A 26,868-nucleotide genomic window follows, 5' to 3' on the forward strand; every position below is an offset into this window, starting at 1 on the left:
AAAGATGGGAAGAGGCAGAAAGGAAAAGCGAAATTGAAAAAAAAACAAAGAAAAAGTACAATATTGAAAAACTTAAGGAAGAATAAAATTTATTTAATAAAAAATAGATATGAAGAGGAAATAAATAAAATTCTCTAATGTTACTATGACCCATCGCATCCGCCAAAATTTAGACTGTCAAAATAAGATAGACAACCAGTAATACATTACCTCCATGCTCCTTCACCAAATTTTGTTGGCTGGAAAATTTCTTTAATTTTGGTGATTTTATTGATTGGGTGGTACGTGAAAAGAAAAATTAATAGATTTATGAAAAATTTAATCAATTCACTACGTTTTAAGATAAATATTAAGCTTATAGAAATATAAAAGGTCATTAAATTAATATTATCAACTTTAACTATTATAAAAAATAAAATCAGTAACAAAACCCTGGACCATTTGGTGGTTGTGCTTCTATGCCTCTCCTATTCATTCTGCACGTGTGCTCTTCCAGTCGTTTTCTTACTTTAAGTAAGTCGTAATTATCATCTCTTTGTGACCAAAGCTTTTCAGCTGTAGCTGAAGCTCTTGGCCAAACTCGTGACATGATGTTATTTTGATTTACGACCTCCGCCCACATGCAAGCCTCACCTAAAATGTAAATAAACAAAATCTTCTATAAAATCATCTGAAGGCTGCTACTCACTATGTCGCACTTGACAAGTACTTGCCAAATTTTTGGCAAGTGAGGAGAAAACTAAGATGATGGCATCAATACCCAACAATAGAGCCAGAAACATCGGTCACCAATTCAGGGTTGATAACTCTATCTTTGAAGTGGTGGACAAATTCACATACTTAGGCTCCCTGATCACCAAGGAGAACGTCATGACGGAAGAAATCAATCGAAGGATAATCCGAGCAAACAAATGCTGTTTTGGACGGAGTAGGACATCTGAGAAACAGAAACTTGATAAAAAACAAAAATAACCATAGACAAAACCCCTATATACAGCCAAATTTTGACATATGGATCGGAGATATGGACCATCTTCAAGGCAGATGAAAACCTGCTTATATTTGAACAAAGGTTCCTGAGAGGAATATTCGGTGGCATCGTTGAAAATGGTGTTCGTAGGAGGATATACCACAGATATAGACAAATATTTGGTGGTAAAGACGTAGTATCTCTCATAAAAATAGGAAGACTAAGATGGGCAGGACATCTAGCAAGATCACAGCATAACAACCTTCCTAGAAGAATCCTTATGTAACAACCTGTAGGAAGTAGAAATAGGGGTAGGCCAAAACTCAGATGGAAGGATGGTGTAGATGAGAATGGGAGAAAAATAGGCGCAGCAAACTGGCAACGGTTGGCAATGGATAGGACTGACTGACGTAATAGACTTGGGAAGGTCGAGGCTCTTTTATAGGACTCTAGCACCATTAATGATGACCAAGTCAAAGGTGATAAAAAAATAAGTAAAAATGATTTATTTACCTCCAACAACTAGTAATTGATTCTTGGGGTTGCTACTAAAGGAAAGTGGTTCGCAGTTGTAAAATTGTATCCAATCACCTCCGGTATTGAGATGATCTAGGTACCAACAAGATGAAAGTATTCCTGTTCTGTTTGAGTTTGTTACCTACACAAAAATATATGGTTATAAAAATGAAATAAGATGAAAACAGAAGCAAAATCATAATATTAATAATTGTAAATATCTTGACCACTCTTGACGGTTTTATATAGCTGTATGTTCTACCATTTCTCCCACATGTTCCAGTCTGGCTCTATATCTCGTATCTCTTATAGAATAATCTGATCAAGTTGATGTATTTCATGTATCTATATATTTCATTGGCAGTCTATATAGTTTCAGAATTTTCTACATTTGCTTTCTGTATATACTATCGAAGACCTTTTTGAAGTCAATAAAAATGAACTATATTTATGTTTATAAAAATGAACTATATTTATGTTTCTTTGTCATTCGCTAGCTTGTTCCAAAATAATTCTTAGTACAAATGTGGTCGATAGTGGATCGTTTAGCACCAAAGCCTGCTTGGTTGCTTCTTAGTTGTCTAGCTCTGACTTTCTTATTAGGCTTTAGCTCATTTCTATCCAACTTTGCACATAGGCCTTCCCTAAGTCTTTCCAAATCTGTCTGTCTTTGGTTGAGCATTTACAGGGAGTTCCTGCAGCTTTTACAATATCGTCCTTTCATCGCATCTGAGGACTTCTTCTTCCTCTTCTTCCTGTCCACGTTCTCCAGTTTTGTATCTCAGCCTTCCATCTTTTATCTTCCTGTCTCGCATTGTGTCCCACTTTAAGCAAATCTCCACTTTAAGAATGTTATATTATGTTCTGTTACATTTTTTACTTTTGTCTTCTCTCTTACACATTTGTTTGATTTTCTGTCTTGCAGTTTTCTTCCCAATATGGATCTGCGTCTATTTTTCTTTGAGTTATTTCTATTTTGTTTATGTTGGCCTTTCTTAATGTTCATGTTTCTGAGCCACATGTCAGAACAGGAAGGATGCACTGATCAAATACACGGGTTTTTAGGTACCTACTGTTGTATCTTTGTTCTTTTTAGTATCGATCCTAACTTTCAATACGTTGTCCACGCAAATCTGATTCTTCTTTGTACTTCAATTGTTTGGTTATCTTTATTAGCTTTGATTATTTTACTTAGGTATATACAGTATGTCCCTGTAAGTTGTATCCATATGGAAACTTTTTAAAGTTATACTTCTTTAGGCACGAGGGTGAATTTTTACATTGCCCGGCGCATGCGCACACGGACAGTATGGTATTAAAAAATAGTCGCTACATCTTTTAAGTTATGTAGCGCAAATAAGGTGTGAGTGAAAAGAATATAATATTAGTGTTTTTAGTAAATATATTTATTATAATTTTTATGTCTGTGGATTTGTCTTCCTCCTAATAAAGTATTATTGAAAATGTTTATTTTCATTTAAAGTATCTGTCATCGAGATTGTAATTATGTCCAAGAAATGAGCCACTGAATACAAAAGCCGTGGTAGCCGATCGGCAGAGCATTCGCCTAGGGATCGAGAGGTCCCGTGTTCAAATCCTGACAAAGTCATATATTTTTTTTGAAGATATTCTTCTTTAGGCGCGATTCCATTGAGGGTAAAATTGTACATAAATCTGCGCGCCTGCGCACACAGAGAGTATGTAGTTCCTTGCTAATCTTTCAAGATAGGTATTTATGTATCTGTATCCGTGCAAATAAGTCATTAAAAGAATATATTAGTGTTTTTAGTAAATGTATTATTTATTATAATTCTTGTGTTTTTGGATTTCTGTTTCTCTGTAGTAAAATGATTATTTTACACTACATAATATTTTTACACTACTTGTCGCCGTGTTGTGTAATATCCGAAACTTACATGTCAATTAGAAGGACCTCGCTGGTGTAGTTGATAGGGCGTTAGCTTCGTGATTGAAATGACGCGGGTTCAAATCCTGGGCGATTCATATATTTTTTTTATTTTTGGTTGTTTTAATAAAAATTTTTTGAAAGTGGTAGATAAGAAAGTTAGTTTAATTTTTCAATAAAATACAAATAACCTGTTAAGTATATTTATTTCGTTGAGTTTACCTATATAATAGAAGAATATCTTCTTACGTGCGTACAAAGTACACACATTCTTTTTTTGTTTTTTATTTTATTTTAATTTTTGGTATTTTTTTTGTTCTTTCTAAAATTAGTTTAATATTTAAATACAATACAAAAAACTGTTTAAAGTATATAGGTATATTGGTTTCGTTGAAATCATAATATGAAGTTAGATTTTAGATTATATTTATTATAATAGAAGTATAACTTCTTACGTGCGTATAAAGTACACACACATTCTTTTTTTAAATAGTTTTACGAATACGATACGATTTAATTACTATTCTTGCTAATTTTAATTTTAATATTTTTTCTCAAAACGAAATAATATGGGTCATATAAAGTCACCGTTAATATACAAACCAGACGCTAAGAAAGACATGGTTTTACAAAACGAAATGCATCCAACCATGTTTTTGGAGTGTCAGTTTAACAAACTGAAGTCCCCATAAATTATTTACCATATCAGATCATTATGTCAACAACTCACTTTGGGACATGCATTCGTTTTTAAAACTGCAGAAGTGTGTCTGTTTTTATACGTCAGATCAAAATAATTTATTGTCCTCTCCGGGCCAAATTGTAGAAATGCATAACATCGATATAATAGGTTGTGGCTTTTCTTAACAGTCTATTCACAGCGTGCAAACAAAGCACTACTCGCTAACGATCGACCCTTTTCCGAGATCTAACTAAGCAACACCTTTTTGTTACCAAAATAAATAAATGTTTTACTGTTCGTCGTTAACCTATTTTTATTATTTTTAATTAATTCCGTCAACTCACACCTACCGGAATAGATACAACTTACAGGGACATACTGTATGTATAATATAATATATTATGTACCTATGTATATTCGTCAACAACCTCGATATTTACGTTATTTATATTTATATTTATTGCTCTATAGGCTAGCTAGCCTCTGTCCAATATAATCATGAACATTATTTTGGATGTAGCGGCCAGCATATTATAAATTTGTGTAATAAATTCCACTTACTTCTAATAGAACTGAGTGCCAATAAGTTTTCCAAACTTGAACAATTGCATTGTTGGGTAGTTTAACGCCATTTGTAAATACCTCTTCCCAAACTATATATTTACGATTTCGTTTAGCTACCATATTAATAAGTTTCTGTAAATAAAAATTTTCTAAAGCTTTAAAATCGTTGATTCCGTTTTTCTTCATAAAGTTTTTAATAATGGTACTGCTACTCCTGAAAAAGGTTATTAAAATATAACTAAATATCAGAGATAAATAAAAAGTCAAATAAATATGTTTATTAATTTTGGTAAACCTAGAAAAAGACAATGGTAACCGAATTACAGTAGAAGACAATATTGAGGTAGTAGAAAGCATCACATATATCTCGAGCCGAGTTAAATTCAGAGTAAAACAGAAGAAGCAGAAATTTAAATATAAAAACAAATGAAGCACCATTAGAAGGAGACATTATGAAAACAAAGGAAGCATCATCTTGAAATGACAAAGCAGAAACATATTACTGAGTACATTAAACATAGGCAAATATTTTCATCATCATTCTCTTTGCCTTATCCCTATGCGAGGTCGGCTTCCCTAATTGCATTTCTCCACACAATTCTATTCTGGGTCATATCAATATTAATCCCCTTTACCAACATGTCCTGCCTTATCGTCTCCCCCCAGGTCTTCTTTGGTCTTCCTCTCCTACTCCTTCCAGGAATCTGCACTTCAGCTATTCTTCGTATTGGGTGATTAACGTCTCGACGTTGAACATGACCAAACCATCTTAACCTATGCTCTCTTATTTTGGCATCAATTGGTGCCACACCTAGACTTCCCCTAATATACTCATTTCTAATTTTATCCTTCTTTGTCACTCCACTCATCTATCTAAGCATTCTCATTTCCGCCACATGCATTCGTTGTTCCTCTTTCTTTTTCACTACCCAACATTCAGTTCCGTACATCATAGCCGGAAATAAGTTTTCACTTTCGTAGAGTTTGTTTTTAAAAAACTTTATTTCTACAGAAAATGTAGAAATACGTATACAGTGTTCAACAAAACTTATATACGTAATTCGTATGAATTCTTTGTACACTTTTTATATGGAATAATAACTGATGAGTTACAATGAACAATAAAACTATATTGAATAGAATCTATAGAATGAATGAATGTTAATAAACACTGTAGGTTGTATTTATGGGTTCGGTGTTTATCACAATTATAGTAAACAACAACAATAGTACTTTCCATGGGGTATCTTCTTATGATAATATAATTCCGGTCTTATAGCTGTTTTATAGAATTTTCCCTTCAGCTTCATTGGAATTTTCCTGTCACACAACACATCACTCGCTTCCTTCCACTTCATCCATCCAGCCCTAATTCTATACTGCATGCATCTTCATCTATTTCTCCATTACTCTGTAATACCGATCCCAGGTACTTAAAACTATTGCTTTTTACAATCAGTTCACCATCCAAAGATACCGTGTTATTTGTAGTAACTTCATCTTTAAATGAACATTGCAAATACTCTGTCTTTGTCTTACTAAGTTTTAAACCTTTTTCCTCCAGAGCTCGTGTCCACTGTTCCAGTTTTTGTTCTAAGTATCTTTCATTATTTCCTACTAACACGACATCATCAGCATACATTAAGCACCATGGAATGTTACCTGTAGTTTTGCTGTTATCTGGTCCAAAACTAATGAGAATAAATACGGACTAAGCACCGAGCCCTGGTGCAATCCTACTTTCACCTGAAATTTATCAGTCTCTGCCACACCTGTCCTAACACTAGTCGTTACTCCCTCATACATATCCCTCACAATCTTTACATATTCACCAGGGACTCCTTTCTATTGAGTGCCCACCACAGAATCTCTCGAGGAACTCTATCATATGTTTTCTCAAGATCAATGAATACCATATGAGCGTTTGTTTCTTTACTCCTGTATTTTTCCATCAACTGCCTTATAATGAAAATTGCATCTGTTGTTGATCTGCCCTGCATAAAGCCAAATTGATTCTCGGATATTTCGGTCTCTTCACGTATCCGTCTATCAATTACTCTTTCCCATATTTTCATGGTGTGGCTAAGCAGTTTTATAGCCCTGCAGTTTGTACACTGTTGTATATCTCCCTTGTTTTTGTAAACAGGTACCAGTATACTGCTTCTCCATTCGTCTGACATTTGTCCAACTTCCATAATTCTATTAAATAAACCTGCTAGCCACCTTGTTCCTGTCTCTCCCAATGCTTTCCATACTTCCCCAGGTATATCAACTGGTCCTACCGCTTTTCCTTTCTTTATTTTTTGAATCGCTTGAGCCCCTTCCTCGTTTGTTATTTTGGTGACCATTGCTGCTACTATCTCCGTTGACTCTACAGGCTGTCTGTCAAATTTTTCATTTAATAAGCTGTCAAAGTACTTTCTCCATCTCTTTTTGACATCCCTTTCGTGAACTAGTATTTTATTATTTTCATCTCGGATACATCTAATCTGATTAAAATCGTTTGCTTTCTTTGCTATCTGTTTGGCTATTTTATATATCTTCGTTTTGCCTTCCCTGGTATCAAGTTGATCGTATAGGTTTGAATACGTTTCTGCTTTGGCTTTTGCTATTGCTACTTTCGCTTCCTTTTTCGCCACCATATAGTTTTGAAGATATGTGTCGTCCGACACAGAAGAAAATATTCTGGTTCATACATATTAATAGAATGAAATCAGAAAGAATTACATGGCAAATATTAGAATTGGGAAGTAGAAAGAAAAGGAGAATGAGAAGACCCAGAAGGAAATGCACAGATCAGATCAAAGAAACAGAAAGGGATAAATAGAAAAGTATCTAAGAATTATAAACGATGGTCAAACCGTGAGCCGTCAAAATAGCCCCGTCAAAACAGCCCCGTCAAAAAGCTCCGTCAAAATAGCCCGAACACAAAATAGCCTCGAAATAGATCGCACACAAAATAGCCCCGGTCAAAACAGCCCCGGCTAAAATAGCCCCGGCTAAAACAGCCTCTTATAAACAATTACATAATTATTTATACAAGGTGTCCAAAAACTTTTTTTTAATTTAAATTATTTGACAAAAAGGAAGAATGTGTTTAATTTAAAATGCATTTTACTGTTGCCCGAAAACAAAAAAAAATGTTTATATTATAAATTAACATTGATTTTCGCTTAACTTAAATGTTCAAACTTCCAAGAGGCAGGAAAGACAGGACTCGAGTTCTCTGAAAAGACAACTTCTATTTAATGTGGTTAAGATAAACATCTGAATAGAGGATGATTACCATTTCCGAAAAAATGTATTTTTAAGGAATTATTTCATGATGAATTCTGAAGGGAGCTTTTTTTTCGGGGCTATTTTGTCGGGGCTATTTTGTCGGCGGGCTATTATTCCGCAGCTATTTTGTCTGCAGGCTATTTTGTCGGAGCTATTTTGTGTGCGGGATATTATGTCGGGGCTATTTTGTCGGAACTTTTTTGACGAGGCTATTTTGACGGGGTACCTGGTCAAACATAGAAATGTATGGAAAAACTGGGTAAAGGAAGAACCGTAATCTAAATCCAACGCCTAATAAGGTAAAAGTAAAAGGATATGAGAAGAAGAAGAACTACTTAATGTCCTACAGTGGTGTTATATAAATAGGTACAAAAAAATCATTTAAATATCATATTTACAAAACATCCTACCAACATTCAAACTCAACTTCATCACCGCCAAGATGGATGTATGCATCAGCAAATGTGTTACTAATTTCTTCAAAAAAATCGTCCAAAAAGGTGTAGGTTTTATTTTGAGTTGGATCAATAGGTCCGTATTTTCCTTTTAGGTCTCCTTCGCAAGCGGTTAGTATTTCTGGATGAGCTACACCCCAAGATCTCGTGTGTCCTAAAAATTATAAGTAATTATAAGTAAATAAGTATCATGTTTATTTGTTATATTGTATAAAGTAACGTAAGCTTGCTCTAATCTAATGCAAAGAGAGTTAGAGGAGTTAAGGAGGGAAGGTTTAACGTAGAAGCTAGAGGAATGTACAGGTGATATAATTGAAGATGTTGATAACTATTGGAGGTGGTGTAGAACCAGACCAGAAAGGAATTAAAACCTTGATTATCAATAGTTAGAAACAGAACAGGAGAAATAGTGGGCAGAAAATTTTGAGGGCAGACTAAATATAAGAAGTGAGATGAGGTTGCGAGAAGCAGAAATACAGCTCGAAGACATGGATGACGAAAGAGAGAAAGATAACATCCCAACACAGAAGGAAGTCATCAGAACAATACAAAAATTTAATGAAAACAAAGCTCCTAGATCAGATGGCATACCATCTGAACTTTTAAAACATGGCGCAAAAAATCTGACCTCTAGTATAAGTAGGCTAGTAGAACTGATTTGGAAGCAGGTGAAACTACCAGAAGACTGGGATTGGATGCCAAAGATACAAGAGTTACCGCCAATCTGCATTGGAACCAGACAGCAATAGTACGTCTTAAAAATAAAAAAGGGAGTAAGGCAAGATTGTACACTTTCTCCAATGTTGTTTAACTAGAAGCAGTGGTAGACTCCAACATGGCTGTGTATTTTTCATTTTCAAGCAAAAAATGACATAATAGTCGTAATTATAGTAATGATTTTGGTCTACACTAAAAAAATACGTCACCGAGTGTTTAAAATAAAAAAAAAATTACCAGGTGTATCAAATTCTGGAATTACTCTTATACCTCTTACTCTTGCATATTCCGTTATATTTTGAATATCTTTATACGAATATGTATAGTACGACGTGTAGGCACCCTTTAAACTGAAATTAATAAAAAAAAATGTATTATTTGTGTACGCATTAGAAGCACCTTGAAGAACAGTTGTATTTAAATAATGATAAAAAATAAATTAAATAGTGATAGTGTAAATAAATTAAAAAATAACTACGTAAAATAAAGAAATATTCTTAATAAATAATTAGACATTAGTAAAATCACGTTACAATATTTATCTTAAACTTAGTTACTATTAGATAATTACAAACCTTAACTCAGGAAATTTCCTGCTGACGTAAGGAAAACTCTGATCGTCTACAATATGCCAATGAAAAACGTTAAGTTTATTGTAAGCCATCGCGTCTAGTGTAAGTAGAATATTCTTTATAGGAATAAAATGTCTTGAGGTGTCTATAAGCAGTCCACGATGAGAGAATCGTGGCCGATCTTCCACAGAAGTTTTGTTAATACGTAACTAAAAAAGTTTAAACAGAAATTTAATACTACAAAAATAGTGATTTTGAACAAAACAAAAGAAAACGTGCTATCATAATGGATTTTAATATTGGTATAAAAAATCCAAGCAGCGCGTATGACTCAATGTGTTATAGAATATCCTACACGGGTTTTTTGAATATTTAAGTTACATTTAATCATTAAAATCTTCTTCTTCTTCTACGGCACTACCGCCCAAATTGAATGTTGGCCTCCTTTATTTTTTGCCTAGTATTCTCCTCAGTACTTTCCTTTCGAATGTGTCGAGTTTGTTTTTGGATGTTTCTTTCAGGACGCATGCTTCACTGCCATAGTATGCTATTGGTCGAATTAATCATTAAAATAGAGGCTTGTAAATAAGATCGTAATAAGTTTTATAGCTTTTTTTCATAATTTCTGTACAATACAGCAGATATAAGATTATAGTATCATTATTCACTGATAAAGAATAAAAACATTAGGAAATTTTAATGCTAAGCTGGAAAAAGCAGTAACTCTTGTAAATATATTTGGAAAACATAGTTTCCATACTAAAACCAGCCAAAATAGACTTAGGGTTAGGTAACGATATCCATTAAGAAACGTGGAAAATACCTGGAACAAACGAAGCCAATCAAATTGACCACATCCTCATCTCAAAAAGATGTGCAACAGACATACAGTAGGAAAAATGAAAGAATACCCATGAAGGAACATATAAAACACGCTGTATTTTCCTGTCACCGTGTCACACAAAAATTGGCCAGCGCAAGTACATGTAATAATTATTGTTATATGTACTTGCACTGGACAATTTTCTTTGTGACACGGTGACAGGAAAATATAGCGTGTTTTATATGTTCGTTCATGGGTATTTTTTCATTTTTCCGACTGTAACTAATGTCAGAACGTATCGACGGGCCGAACTCTTAATTAGATCACCATCTTGTGGAGGCAAAATTGCCGCCCAAAATCGTGAGAGTGGCAAAAAGGACACATAGTCGAATTAAAAAATGGAGTGTTGAAGGATTCAAAAACCCAACAAAGAAATAAGAATACCAATAAATACTCTCTAACGGTACCAGAGACCATAAACTGCAGAAGAAGAATGGAAATAATTAAAAAAAAAAAACAATAAAAACGAAATCTGCGGAGATGGCTGTTAGAACAACCAAGGAACAAAGAAATGCGGAGTGGTACGATGATGAATGCAGAACTGCTGTAGAGAAAAAAGGCAAGCTAGACTTAATCAATTTCGAAGAAACACTAGAAATATCAGGAAAATTTATAAATATCATTTCACTTACCGATAGTCCTTCATTGGTCATATATATCATCTGAGAAAATGACTCTAAGCCTCTTAGAATGCCCCATACAGAAAATGCCTTTAATCGCTTTACATCTTCAGAAACAATTATTGTATCTAGAAAAAAATATTGGAAAAGTTGTTTAAATTATATTGAATTATATTACCTACACAATATATATTTTATATGTTGTAATTTTTTGACATAAAAAACCTTCTTTTATATCAAAATTTACAAAGAAATTTCTGAAATGGGTTCCAGAATTCTGAAATGGGTATCACGACTGAATGTAAGATGTACATACATAAGCCAACTGCAGTATGACCAGTTTATATCAGAGGACTTTTGAAAAAGAAAGAAAACAACCAAACAGTGGAGAAATATCAACATTTATAATCAATACACATTTGATAATACGTACAGAGTAGACAAAAAAAGATAATAATACTTACATGCTTCTTCCATGTGATCTGAAGGCATCTCTTTTCCGTTGCAGTGTATATCGAGACTAATTTCTAAAACATCTAATATTCCCAGGTATTTGGGATTACTTAGCCACGGTTTCTTTTCTAAATGATGATTGGATAGGTTTAAGTTTTCTTGCATCAAAGTATATCCTGAGAAAATGATGGATTCGTAGTTCTTAATTGCTTCTTCTACTATTGAACACGTGTTATTGATTATCTGTAAATTATAAACATACAAACACACACATATGTACATCTGAGATATCAAAAATTACAAATATTTTCAACCCTAAAAATATATTTACTATAATCAGGAGTATTAATAGGGACATATGGAAAAATATAAAGAGATTCAGAAGAAAAAATATAACGAGATTCTTCTTTTTGCAGTGCATATCCGTTTCGAATGTTGGCGACCATCATGGTAATCTGTACTTTGCAGACTGTTGTTCTGAAAATATTTGTGGTTGTTGTGTTGAACAACGTACGTAGATTTTTCAGCCGGGAAATCCGTCGCCCTCCTGGTTCTCGTTTTCCTTCTACTTTTTCCTGAAAGCGTAGTTGCAGTCGTCCATATCTCTCGTTGTTTCTCTTAACAGCTTATTTTCTTTTTGAATTCTCAACAAAACACCCTGATTAGTAACGTGATCGGTATAAGATATCTTCAGGATTCGACGATAAAGCCACATTTCGAAAGCTTTAATTTTCTTGCATGTGGCGTCTGTGAGAATCCACGACTCAACTCCGTACAACAGTATAGGAGAGATATAACATCGTAGTAACCTGATTTTAAAGCTTAGCAATTTTTTGAAATGCAGATCTTGCTTTCTTTATCCTATTTAATTTCTAGATAATGGTCCTAATTTTAAAATTTCCCAAAAAATAGATTAACAACTAAATTAGATGGATACCAGCCAAGAGAACAAGACGGATTTAGAAAGAGCTTCAGTAAAAGTGACCACCTTTTAACAATAAAGACATTAATCTGACAAGCTAACGAATATCATATCCCGCTATACATGACATTTATTGACTTTGAAAAGGCCTTTGATAGTGTGGAAACGCCGGGTCAAAATGGATGCAAAATGCTGAAGATAGAGAGGCATGAAAATAGGAAAAGAGGCCTATATCCAAGGATGGTTGTTTAGGGCTGATTGGATGTAATAGTATTACAGATTATAAATAAATAGAAAGTTGAAAATATTCAAAAATGAAATTATTTAAAAGTATTGTCACTTACTTTAAAGTTGAAGTGCTCCTTCCTGACTGTAAAGAAACTATGGTTTTTAATTTGATGGTATGGTTTTGGCCAAAGCTCTCCTTTGGTTGGTGGGTATCTTGGACCAGGCTCCTCTATGTATGCATAAACTAAACTGGTGCACAAAAACGTTGATAACAATTGAATTTTAAATTTCATTTTGTGCGAAATTTCAAGAGGTTACTTGAAAACGGTGAACTCTGAAAACAAGTACAGATATTTATAGGCAAAGTTTGTAAAAGGGGATTTTCGATGTTTTCATGTGATAAAGTTTAATTTAGGTAAATTACTAAACAAGATAAACATTCATATTAAATTTCGATTAATACGCGTAATAACAAAAGATTTAATCATTAGTTAAACTAGAATATATTTTTTTTATTGCTCAAACTCTGGACTTCTACACGTAGGATATACATATTATAAGCGGAAAGTAAAAAAAAACAATAATAATATTACAAATAATATACCAGATGACAGACAGAGATATAAAAGAAACGATATACTCAGGAAATATAAAAAGAAGCTGGAAAAATACTGTAACAAGAGATCATGAAAGAATTGGCCTGAAATAGAGAGAGGCAAAACAGAGAGCGAGAAATAGAGAGGAATGGAAAAGACTTGTAGAGGAAATTTCGAAGGAATAAAACAGGAAAGGTTGAGCTGATCCAGCAATCTTTCATAGAATTGATCTCATGCGGGAAAAATTAGATGCAAAACTAATGCCACAACAAGCAGACTTTAGACCAGGTAAATCATGCACAGGCCAAGTGCTGAAGCTAACAGAGTACATAGAGTAGGGATTTGAGCAGAAAGAGAGTAGTAGTCTTGATAGACCTCATAACAGCCTATGATACGATAAACTACAGAACCTTGCTAACTAAGATCTATAACACTGTGCTAGACTATGACCTGGTAGATATTATTAGATCACTGTTGTGTAATAGACGCTTTACGTCTATTACACAACGTTGTGCTAAACGTCTTCTACGTTGTGCTAAATGGAAAGAAGAGCAGATGGAGGACCCAATAAATGGGCTACCTCAAGGAAGCGTTCTGGCGCTGTCCCTATTTAACATCTACACCAACGACTAACCAGTGCACCCCCAGACTGAGAGTTTTGTTTACGCTGACGACCTTGGTATCGCCGTAAAAGGAAAAAAACTCACACAAGTAGAGTTGACAATGGAAGATGCTTTAAATATGATGTCAACTTACTACAAACAAAACTCATTACAAACGCTACTAAAACCCTAAGTATGTGCATTCCATCTCAACAACCATTTGGCGCATGTAAAAGTGAATGTATTTTGGGAGGGAAACGCTTGGAACATACTGATAGGCCCAAATATCTTGGAGTGATACTAGACCGGTCATTAACATATAAATTTCACTGTCAGAGTACAAGACAAACGATTTCTACGAGAAACAACCTTCTCCGGAAACTTGTAGGGAACAAGTGGGGTGCAAACCCCCAGGTCTTAAAGTCAACAGCTGAGGCCTTATGTTTTTCAACAGGGGAATATGCTTGTCCCGTCTGGGGTAGATCTAGACACGCCTAACAAGTCACCAAGGCATTAAATGAATCATGTAGAATAACTACTGGTTACATGCAGCCTACCTCTCTAACCCTACTGTACCGGGCAGCTGGATTCGCATCACCAGACGGCCATATATGCGTCTCACAATATGTAGAGAAGTTCAGGAAAACTTTCGATGAAAGGCACCAATTATACGGGTTTGACGAACCGCCAGAAACCAGCCAACTTAAATCAAGGAAAAGGTTTATGAGAAATGTCAGCGTCGAACCACCCGAACTGTTCCCCCTACATCCAGAAAGACCTAATGGAATGAACATGGGCTGGAGAACCTGGCGGACACTCAACCGCATACGCACCGGTGTTGCCCCTGTAAAGCAGAACCTCATTAAATGGGGCATCAAGACAGATAACGACGCACTTTGTGAATGTGGGGAAATACAGAACGTGGAGAACCTGAGTGTATGCAGACTTTGTCCATCACAGTGCACCCTTGATGATCTAAGGCTCGCATATACAAAGGGTGTAGACGTAGTCCCATACTGGGCAGAAAAACTGTAGTCGGACCCAGATACGAAAAAGTAAAGTAAGTTATAAAAGTGAACATATTTTAGTATTAAGAAGAGTTTGATTGGGTTTGATTTTAATTTATTTAAATAAGATTAAGAATAATAATAGGAAGAAGAATAATAAGAATATTTAATAGAGATACTCATTTTGCATATGCATGTATGGATCTAATTTAGAAACTTATAAAAAAATATTTAAGTTATGATATACTACAGGGAAGTTTCTTGGGAAATAAAGTACTCAAAAAATAGCAAACCCCTTCTTATAGTTATAGTAATAGGTGATAGTTAAGTGAGTCGGTGTGGCAGGTGAACCGCAACTTGAACAGTTCTTCATTTACTTTTCTGTAGATCACGCCGCGAAGAAGAAGCGACGGAAGAAGAGGCTGCAACCTTGAAGGTATGCGTACGCGAGCGATCATTGTCAAGTGAAATATTCTGCGAAACATAAAAAACCTCCGGAGGAGCTTTCTATTCCACGATGCGGACTTAATTATTTGCTTAAATTAATTTTGCGTTAATTACCTAATTAAGAAACATTTCGTACTCAACGAATTCGGTGTTTTTGTATGGATTGTGCTGTTATTAGTTATTTGGAGTTGACATTTAAGAACAGTGATTTAGTTATAATTTTCAAGACTGTGAGAATGTGAGCTTGCAGGTAAGTTAAAACGTGTTTTGTAGTTGTACTATAGTATGCGGTCTACCCCGAGGATACGGTCTACCTGTACATACCGGGTGTTGAGTCGTCAAACGGGCCATAGGAAACTCAATGAAAAATTCTAAATTGTTGAATTTCTGCTTCCCTAATTATTTTACATCAAATGTCATGGGAAACTATTTGTAGAGAACTGAAATATCTGTTAAAAACAAATGTTAGATTTGTTCTACGAAATTAAACACATTCCAAAATTTTGCAAAAACCTAATTTGCCATAATACCCATTTTCCAGAGTATTATTCGTCCAATTCGTCAGAGATTCGACCTCAAAATTATATAAGCAAGCTGAGTTTTGCTAAAAATATCAATTTTGGGACCCTAAAAGATGCCAAAAAGTTTGCCACTTCTACCTCCGGGCTTCCTACGAAAACCCCAGCATAAGAATCGTAACAAATGACAAAAATCGCGCAATTTTTATTTATTTCACAGCTTTATGGAAACTGACTTCATTTGCGACCAAATGAAAAAATTGGATACGAAAGCTGCGTCTTTTACCTTTAAAAAGCATTTTGATTTTTGTCGATGGGACAAGGTACATTGTAGTCACAAGGTATCGAATTTTTACCGTAGAGTTGATACACATTTTATTTAAAAAATTGATTTCGAGTGCGTAAATGGCATTCCAAATCGCCAGTCGCTTCCGGCGTTATTTCATAGAGAATGGTTCATTCTGCACAAATAAATGCTAATTAAATATTTTTGGTCAACATTATCTCAGCTAGGTACATTTCTTGTTTGAAATATTTTTTAAATCATGAAAATTATTGCCAAATCGATGTTTTCCGCCTCTCACCCCTTCGAGAGGGGTTTTAGGGGAAAGCCCTCAAAGTCCTGTGGTAGGAGTGTCAATTTTTTTTTCATATTTTGGGGGTCCCACAATTGATATTCTTAGCAAAATTCAGTTTTTCGTTTGATGTTTAGAGGTCAAATCTCTCACGATGGGACTAATAATACTGTGGCTAATGTACTTATTATACAGGGTGTAACAAAAATACAGGTCATAAATTAAATCACATATTCTGGGACCAAAAATAGTTCGAATGAACCTAACTGACCTTAGTACAAATATGCACATAAAAAAAGTTACAGCCCTTTGAAGTTACAAAATGAAAATCGATTTTTTCGAATATATCGAAAACTATTAGAGATTTTTTATTGAAAATGGACATGTAGCATTCTTATGACAGGAACATCTTAAAGAAAAATTATAGTGTAATTTGTGAACCCCATAAAAAATGTATGGGGTTTTGTTCCCTTTAACCCCCTCAAACTTTTGTGTACGTTCCAAGTAAATTATTATTGTGGTACCATTAGTTGAATTCAATATTTTTAAAACTTTTTTGCATCTTTGTATTTTTTCGATAAGGCAGTTTTGATCGAGTTGCGGCTTCTTTTTTAATATGTTTACATCAAAATTTTATGGGGGATTTGTTCCTTTAAACCCTCCAAATGTTTGTGTACGTTCCAATTAAACTATTTCTGCGGTACCACTAGATAAACACAGTGTTTTTAAAACTTTTTTGCCTCTTTGTAGTTTTTCGATAAGGCACCTCTTATCGAGATGTGGCTTCTTTTTTAATATGGTTCAAAATATACCTAAAAATGTAAATCATAAATAAATTTTCATATTACCTAGGCTCCATAATCGTACTTAACCATATACAAATATGTGGTGGACTTGACAAATATTCAAAATATCTCGATAAAAACTGACTTTTCAAAAAAGTACTAAGAAGCAAAAAAGTTTTAAAAACATTGTGCTTAACTAATGGTACCACAATAATAATTTAACTGGAACGTACACAAAAGTTTGGGGGGTTTAAAGAGACAAAACCCCAATAAAATTTTTATGGGGAGTCCAAATTTTACTATATTTTTTTTAAAGATGATACTGCTATAAAAGTGCCACATGCCCATTTTCAATAAAAAATCTCTAATAGTTTTAGATATATTAGAAAAAATCGATTTTCATTTTGTAACTTCAAAGGGCTGTAACTTTTTTTCTGTGCATATTTGTACTAATGTAAGTTAGGTTCAATCGAACTATTTTTGGTTCCAAAATATGTGATTACATTTATGACCCGTATTTTTGTTATACCCTGTATTTTAGCAAAATCTTGGAATCTTGGTGTTTAATTTGTAGAACAAATGTAATATTTGTTTTTAATAGAGATTTTAGTTCTCTACAATTAGTTTCTGATGACTTTTGATGTAAAATGATTAGGAAATCAGGAATTCAATAATTTAGAATTTCCTATTGAGCTATGTCCCGTTTGACGGTTCACCACCCGGTATAGCTCTATTATAGTGTACGGGCTACCTATCGCAATCTGAAAATTACTGAGGGATATGCGCAAAATAATGAAATGCAAGAAAACTCTTGCAGAAAAAAAATTATTCACGACTAATAATAAACCTAGGAGTCACGGTTTCACTATCGATTTGATCTTTTGTAATTTAGATTCCCATAAATCCCATAGGATACAACAGAACCTAAAAACTCGTATATTTCATCAGTGCATCGTTCCTGTTCTGACGTATAGCTCAGAAACATGGACAATAACAAAGGCCAACATAAACAAAATAGAAATAACTCAAAGAAAAATGGAAAGATCCATGTTGGGAATAAAATTGCAAGACAGAAAATCAAACAAATGGATAAGAGAGAAAACAAAAGTAAAAAATGTAACAAACCATATAACAGGGTTAAAGTGGAGATTTGCATGCCACAATGCGAGATAGGAAGATAAAAGATGGAATGCTGAAATACAAAACTAGAGACCGTGGACATGAATAAAAGGAAGAGGAAGACCCCAAATGCGATGGAAGACGATATTGTAAAAGCGACAGGAACTGACTGGAAAAGCGCAGCCAAGGCAAGACAGATATGGAACGATTTGTGAAAGGTCTCTGTCCAAACTTGGCTAGAAATGGGTTAAAGAAGAAGAAAGAAGATGTCTCTTTTACTTTGCCACGCATTAATCACTTCTTCTTTGATGAACTGTTTTATATCACATATCATACAGGGTGATTTATTAGTGGGGTAAAGCTCCGTAGATCCGTTATAGTAATAGATAGCAATAAAAGTTAATAACCAAAATTGTAGCCACCTTTGAACTTCACATTACAAAATTAGTTAGAATGTTACAGGGTGTTCGATAACACAGTGGCAGACCAAACTTATGTTTTTTTAAATGGAACACCCTATATTTTATTTTATATTTGAAATCCTGTTAACTTCTCCTTCACAAAAATATAAAGGTTTGTTATGTTATACATGGTATTTACAAAGGGTTAACCAAATTTATATAAAAATCGTAACAAGTTCAACTCTTTGTATAAATAAGAATACGCACAACAGAAATGGTTTATTGATGCCATATTTTTTTATCTATTGTCAAAATTTTTAAAAATGACTGATATTGCTAATTTTCTTTATATCAAATACAGGGTGAGTCAAAACGCAAGTACATTATTTTCTCAGTAATTTTAAATGGAACACCCTGTATTTTATATCATTATTGAAAAGTACCATTACCGTACTTTAATTTTTAGATAACATTCCCTATGTCTAAATTTATTAGTTTTCGAGATATTTTCATTTGGCAATGGACCAGTAGCGTGGTCACCCAGATCACCAGAATTTAATAAACTGGACTGATTTTTTTGGGGTTACGTTAATGATGAAGTTTATAAAATACCTACAACAACAAGGGATGAGATGAAAAACAGAATACAAAGTGTATTTCGATGTGTTAATTTACAAATGCTTCGTAGTGTAAGTAGCTCGTTCAATGATAGTTTTTAGGCATGCGTAAATGTGTTAGGAGGTAATTTTGAACACCTTATGTAAATAAATATTAAAAATATTTTATTAAAAGTAGCTTCTAATTTTTTCAAACATGTTTTTTTTTTCAAAATGTATTACTGATACATTCTTTTTCGTTCTTTATTTGTTAGATTGTTACATTTATATACAAAAGTACTGTTTAATTGTCTTCACAAAATGTTGTATTTTGTCTTTGCGTGTTTTTGCAAAATTTATTTCTAATAAATTATTTTTCTTTCTTTATTTGTTACATTTACATACAAAAGTAGTTTTTAATTGTTTCAAACATGTTGCATGTTGTGGTTGTATTTTTTTTGTAAAATGTATTACTAGTACATTATTTTTCTTTCTTTATTTGCTACTACATTGTTACATTGATTACCGGATTGATAATCAGTAATCGTCAATTGTCAATTCAGTACATGGCTTACTTAAAATTTGGAAAAATTTAGACACCTAAAATAATTTGCTATGAAAAATGAAAATATCTCGTAAACTGATAAATTTAGACATAGGGAATATTATATAAAAATTAAAGTATGGTAGTGGTACTTTTCAATAGTAATATAAAATACAGGGGGTTCTATTTAAAATTACTCAGAAAATAATGTACTTGCGTTTTGACTCACCCTGTATTCGATATAAAGAAAATTAGCAATGTCAATAATTTTTGAATATTTTGACAATAAATAAAAAATATGGCATTAATAAACCATGGCTGTTGTGCTTATTTTTATTTATACAGGGAGTTGAACTTGTTACGATTTTCATATAAAAATGGTTATTATAACTTTGTAAATACCATATATAACATAACAAACCTTTATATTTTTGTGATGGAGAAGTTAACAGGATTTCGAATATAAAATAAAATATAGGGTGTTCCATTTAAAAAACATAAGTTTGGTCTGCAACTGTGTTATCGAACACCCTGTATAATTCTAACTAATTTTGTAATGTGAAGCTTAACGTTGGCTATAATTTTTGTTATTAACTTTTATTGTTATCTATTACTATAGCGGATCTATTGAGCTTCACCCCACTAATCAATCACCCTGTATATTGTTCTATACAAAAACAAAAACAATATCATGTTTTTAGACCATTTTGTTACACTCATCACTGTTAAACTTGTTTTTAGTATTACAATTGCGCTAGTACTAGTTTTAAAAGTAAGTCATTTAACTCCAGTTTCAAAGTAGGTTTCAGTGAAAAATAAATACAAAGTTTTGTTACCGTAAAATAATTAAATTTTTATTTAGGTTCTTCACAATTTCACTTTTGTAGCGAAACTCTTTCTTAGTTGTTTTTATATAATTTAATAATTTGTACTAGTTAGTCATATCCATCAGGGGAAATTTTTATTGTTGTTAATAACATAATATTCAGAAACTCCACAAATTCGATATAAATACATATTTATACAACATAAATGTTTGATATTCGCGGATGATGTAATAATTCTGTTCAGAAGCAAGAAAGAATTAATAAAGGAAGTGGAACAACTAGAGAAAGTAGCTTGAGAAAAAGGACTCTGTATAAACGAAACAGAAACTCAGCGCATGACAGAAATATGCCCAAAGCAAAAAGCAAGTAAATCAAGAATGTATAAAAATGCAAAAAGACCAATAAAACCTTAGCCACAGAAACTTGGACTATGACAAAAATTGAGAGATCAATGTTACAAGTATGGAAAAGAAAAATACTTCGAAAGATATTTGGCGGTAAAATGATAAATAATCAGTGGACACGAATAACAAACAAAGAGTTAAAAGAATTAAATAAGAAGCCTAATATAATTGCAATAGAAAGAGCACAAAGACTTAGATGGTTAGGATATGTCCAAAGAACGAGCTAAGTTAGAATGCTAAAATCTTGTTAAGCACTACAACAGGTGGTATAAGAGAAAATGATGGTCTAGGGCCAGATGAAAGCATGAAGTTGACAACCTCAAGTATGTCAATATAAGAAATTGAAAAAAAAAGCGAAGAAAACATACGAATTGAGGAAGTTTTAAACCAAACCATGAGCTGCTTTGCTCGAAGTGCTAATACATTATTATTATTATTATTATTATATGAGGTACCACAGATGTTAATTTCTGATATGTCTTCACATTTCACACAATTATCTTTAAGTTTAGTTTAAATTGTTCCCAAAATAATAAACTGTTAAGAGTTTATAGAAATACATGCATTATATGATTCAAAAGTACATCGAAGAATACAAAAATTGGGGACACACGGAATGGGACGTTTCGATGCCGCCGGTTCATCGCCAGTCCATTTCATCGCCGTCATATCTCGCATTTCCTAGAATTCCTAATTAATACTAAAAATAACTAATAATTGTAACTGTCGAAAATTCGGAAATATATCAGATAGCGATTAATTGACTGGCGATGAATCGGCCGGCATCGGCATCGAACTGGCGGCATCGAAACGGCGGCGATGAAACGTCCTAGACCCGGGGACACACAGTCAATATAAACAAAACAGAATATCTTAGAATAAGGGACGAAGAAAGAGGCCCACAACTCTCGATAAGAGATATACAAATTTAAATACCTAGGGAAAGTCATAGCGAAGGAAGGAACATCGAAACGGGACATCCACATCAAGCAGAAAATACAACATGGCCGAAATATGGTACAAACACTAAACTCGTTACTTTGGTCTCCTAAAATTAGTTTACAAACCAAAATGACAATCTACAAGTCAGTTGTAAAACCAATTTTGACGTACGGATCTGAATGTTGGCAAATGCCGATGGAAGAGAAGAAAAAACTGGAAGTAGTAGCAATGGACTATCTAAAGAAGAGCGTATCGGATATCCAGACTTGATCATATTGCAAATGAAGAAATAAGAAGAAGAACAGGAGTTACGAGATACCATACCGTAGATATATACAATAGAATCCAAGCAGCTTTTATGGTATGGGTATGAAATGCGAATTAATGATGAACGATGGCCAAAACAGGCCTTAAGCTATGTTCCATGGAATAGAAGAAGGAGAGGAGGGCCAGCATTAGAATGGAGAGAAGGAATCAGCGGAATAATGAGAGATAGAGCCATAATTGAGGAGGAATTGACCGTCCGAAAAACGTGGACATCGAAATGCGAGATGCGGCAGAGGCTGTAGGACCCCCGTAGATATGAGTTTACTTTTCCTAGACTCAACCGTCTAGATACCCATGGAGAGAAATAAATTTATGATAAGAAGACCAGCAAAATATAATGTTGAATGTATCATAAAAGCTGTGAAGCACTTTTATATCAATTTGGCGTCTATTACCAGCTGTACTGTAATTCACAGCATTAATAACAATTACTATTTTTTATGTAACTATTATTAATAATTTTACATTTACTTGTTTTTTAACGTAGGTACTAAATAATTTTTATAATAAACTTACTTGTTTTGTATTTGGAGTCGAATAAAGCCCAAGAAAACAAAACAGATTTTAAAACAAAATCACCGGCATGAACCATTCACACCAGTTAAAAGTTTAACAAACACATTGTTGAAAGAAAATAACAATTCATATTACTGTATTAACGGCCAGGTCAGTACTGGAGCTATGTCAAGGTTTTTTAACTACAGTTTATATGCAAATCAAACATTGATTTTCTAGTTATATATAGGTATTTAGCTATTAATATCGAGTAAAGTATATGTCACGAATTTGTGACTGTTTTGTATAATCGACAGCCAATGGAACACTCTACTGTAAAGCATAAGAATTATGGAAGTAAATTGCTCAAGTAATTAAAATATGCAATTAATGAAAGTATGTAATATCCCTCGTAGGGCAAAAGTCTTTATTCAGACAGCCAAACTGCCTTAAAGGCTCTAAAGTCATTTACTTGTGAGTCAAAGTTGGTTTGGGACTGTATGCAATCAAGAAGCTGCCGAAACGCCACAAAGTAACTTTGATGTTGGTGCCAGGTCACAAGGGAATTGCAGGAAATGAGGAAGCTGATAGCCTCGCAAAAGAAGGGGCTAATACCCATTTCAAGGTCCAGAACCCTTCAGTGGATTATCAAAAAGCCACATCAGAGAAGAACTCCGAACCTGGGAACTCAATCAACTACAACTATACTGATCTAACACACCAGGGCAAAAGGGGCTAATAAAAGTGTCGCCTACTGCAACAAACCGCCTTCTCGAAATTACTTCTTCTTCTTAAGGTGCCTTCTACATTACTGAAGGTTGGCTATAACTACAGCAAATTGCTCTCTATCTTGAGCGGTTCTTAGTATCGAATGTGTGTCCATGCCTCTCCAGTCTCTTACGTTCTTCAGCTAGGAGCATTTTTTTCTTCCTGGACCACTTCTTCCTTCCACTTTCCCTTCCAAAAAGATATAAAAATGGTAACTGGCCTTCTCACTGGTCACTGCACTCTGAGATCATCTCAAAAAATGGGCAAATCAGATAGTGAGAACTGTCGTTTTTGTGATAACGAGAAAGAAACGGCAGAACATATACATATACTATGCAACTGCGTAGTTCTGTGCTACAAACGACTAAAATTTCTAGAAGAGGTCACTCTAGCGCTTTCTGACATAGGAAACAAGTCATCTACAATGCTAATTAACTTCATAAGAAGTATGTATTGGCATCTTAGGGTTTAGCTAGATTAAGGTAAATAAGTTGTAAATAATATTCGATACGCGGACGACACTGTACTAGTTGCAAAAACAGTAGAAGAATTACAACGATTACTTACAAACATAAATATTGCTTGCAGCAATTATGGCATAAACATTAATATCAAAAAAACCAAGTATATGGTCTTCAGTAAAATCATGACACAACCAGCACATATTAGTATAAACGGCATTCAAATTGAAAAAGTATCAAGTTACAAATACTTGGGAACTTTAATAAACGAAACTGGAAACCAAAACAATGAAATAAAAAGACGTATCGAAATTGGGCACCTTCATAAAGATGAGAAAATTCTTCTACAACAGAGATATAAGCATCCCTCTACGATTAAGAATGCTAAGAGACTATGTATTTAACACGCTATTATACGGTGTAGAGGCCTGGACTCTCAAACAGAACAACATAAAAAATATTGAAAGTTTCGACATGTGGTGCTACCGTCGAATGCTGAAGATGAGTTGGGTTGAAAGAATCACAAATCTTGAAGTAATACGAAGGATAGGAAGAGACCCAGAAATTTTGTTAACGATAAAACGAAGAAAACTCGAGTATTTGGGTCACCTGATGAGAGGTCATAAATACGCATTATTTCAAAATATAATGCAAGGAAAAATAGAAGGAAAACGGAATCGAGGCCGTAGAAGAATGTCACGGTTGCGGAATTTGAGAGAGTGGTTTGGCTGCACCACTAATGAACTTTTTAGGTCAACTGTAAACAAGGTCAGGGTAGCCTTGATGATTTCCAATCCCCGATAGGAGTGGCATAAGAAGAAGAAGAAGATATACTGGATGCGTAAAAATCGTATTGATGCAATTAACCCAGTCATAAGTTATAAACTAAATGAATATACCAACGACAGTGATTTAATTTTTGATTACACTGTAAGGTAATATAAGGTTATTGTTATTATTTTGTCAGTAAATACTTACCACTACAATTTAAAAACAATAGAATTTGTAATTTTCTTCTATTTTTGAACTAATAATTGTACATTTCTCTAGAAACGAGACAATTTCACAGCCTCTTCTACTTACGCTTGTTTTTTGATGGTTCCATGGTAATATAATATTTTTGTAATTTATGTAAAAACATTCCTGGAGAATAAAGAAGTAGCTATATCGTTTCGTATTATCGTTTGCTTTGTTTGGTAACAAACTGAGATAAGGTGAGAACTTTCGATTGAATTTACACCTTATCTCAGTTTTTATCTACTCCCCAGAAAGAAAAAAAGGAAATAATATTCATCCATTTCTACATATGAAATATAGCGAATACCATAAACTAAGGAATTCAATAAAATTCAAATGAATAGCTAGACAAGTATTCAAAGTTTTGTTAAAGTTGTTCTGAAGCTATTTTCTTGTGGCATTTTATGCAAATTTACTATTTTAATTAGGAATAAGCCACAATCTCCGTTAGAATTTAAATTTATTTGACGTTTCGACTTCTACTTCGGAAGTCGTTATCAAAACACAGATCATTAATTAAATAAATTAAACGTAAAATAAATTTATTCTCTAACTAACATTGTGGCTTATTCCTAATTAAAATAGTATCTAAGTTTTGTTAAAGTTTTGCTGACAGTAAGTCCTTTGAAGCCATTTTCTCCCAATTTTAATTTAATTTTGTTTCTAAGTACTAACCTGACAAAAGCATATTCCAAAAGACGAGAAATTAATATGTAGCTTTTTCGGAAACTTACCTTTATAAAATTATCAACAATTAACATAATACCTGGTGACCCATCGAAAACATATCGAAAGGCATATGGAATAAGAAAACTAACAGTCAGATTTCATGTTGAAAAAAATCTTAAAGTTTATTTGTTTCAGAAACACTTTTTTTTTTGTGTGCATTATGGGGGTAGGGCCTAACGAGCCCTTCAACTAACGGCCGTAGCTCCAATTTGTATTTGGCTCATCGTCTTTTATCTCTGCTTCTGCTTCCATTCCTCTGTCTACTTTCTCCGTGTCTTCTATTTTCTTTTCCATCTCTTTAATCTTTTCTTGAAAAGCAGAGACTTATTTTTTTAATGTCAATTTGGTTGATTCCATTTGTTTTAATCGCTCTATCCAGTGCTATGCTAAAAAGTGTTGTAGAGAGGTTGTCACCTTGTCGAACTCCTATTTCTATATTGATAGTTTCTGTATTTCTCTCATCTTTTATTTTTCTTCTGCTACAGAGTGGTCCATTGTCATTTTCGCTAATCTAATCAATTTTGCTGGTATATTGTTTTACATTTCTAGCAAGAGTTAATGTCTATTCACAGAGTCGAAAGCTTGCTGGAAGTTTATAAATAGTAGGTGTAAATTTATGTCATGTCCGTAGCACTTTTCAATCAGTTGTGTTAGTAGGAGAATGGCGTCTATAGTACATTTTACTTTTCTGAAGACTCGTTGGTATTGTCTTAGCGTATTTTTGAAATATTTATCTATTTTGTCTTTCTAGATGCTTGTTAGTATTTTGTATGTGGTATTCAGTAGCATGATTCCTTTATAGATAGTTACTGGTATCCCTTGGGTCTCTTTTTTGTATATCGTTATTTATCATCATCATTGGCTCTACAACCCATCATCATTGAACTGATCCAGAATCAGCTTCCATTCCTTCCTATCCTTCGCCTTTCGCAATTTCGCAT

At 33.6% G+C, this 26,868-nt stretch overlaps 2 protein-coding genes across 4 annotated transcripts in view; one reads left to right on the top strand and one right to left on the bottom strand.

The window, feature by feature from the left end:
• Positions 1 to 304: 304 nt before the first annotated feature.
• On the bottom strand, positions 305 to 25,397 carry LOC114329869 (beta-hexosaminidase subunit beta). 3 transcript variants are annotated; one of them, XM_028279138.2, is made up of 10 exons: positions 25,265 to 25,397; positions 12,884 to 13,101; positions 11,629 to 11,860; positions 11,177 to 11,292; positions 9,665 to 9,870; positions 9,327 to 9,439; positions 8,328 to 8,526; positions 4,636 to 4,852; positions 1,484 to 1,628; positions 305 to 633 (listed from the first exon to the last, which is right to left on the bottom strand). In XM_028279138.2, the coding sequence occupies exons 2-10, from the start codon at positions 13,058 to 13,060 to the stop codon at positions 419 to 421; spliced, it is 1,620 nt and encodes a 539-aa protein (XP_028134939.1). In that variant the 5' UTR covers positions 13,061 to 13,101; positions 25,265 to 25,397; the 3' UTR covers positions 305 to 418. The 3 variants fall into 3 exon arrangements, with proteins under 3 accessions (XP_028134939.1, XP_028134930.1, XP_028134932.1); XM_028279129.2 differs by having other exon boundaries at positions 25,160 to 25,387; XM_028279131.2 differs by lacking the exon at positions 25,265 to 25,397 and adding an exon at positions 22,974 to 23,162.
• Positions 15,355 to 26,868, top strand: part of LOC114329860 (uncharacterized) — a 222,206-nt gene continuing 210,692 nt past the window's right edge. The window contains exon 1 of the mRNA XM_028279122.2: positions 15,355 to 15,669. The gene's annotated coding sequence lies outside the window, so the exon portion shown is untranslated. The remainder of the gene's footprint in view (positions 15,670 to 26,868) is intronic.

This window comes from Diabrotica virgifera, chromosome 5 (assembly GCF_917563875.1).
Source record: "Diabrotica virgifera virgifera chromosome 5, PGI_DIABVI_V3a".
Taxonomy (NCBI): Eukaryota; Metazoa; Arthropoda; class Insecta; order Coleoptera; family Chrysomelidae; genus Diabrotica; species Diabrotica virgifera.

Bases quoted from the DNA above. Each gene is read 5' to 3' on its own strand.
- LOC114329869 (XM_028279138.2), bottom strand. From the start codon at position 13,060: ATGAAATTTAAAATTCAATTGTTATCAACGTTTTTGTGCACCAGTTTA. The intron at 11,293-11,628 runs GTAAGTATTATT...ATTTTTTTCTAG, and splicing joins AGATCACATGGAAGAAGCAT to ATACAATAATTGTTTCTGAA. The intron at 634-1,483 runs GTAAATAAATCA...TTTACATTTTAG, and splicing joins TCAATTACTAGTTGTTGGAG to GTGAGGCTTGCATGTGGGCG.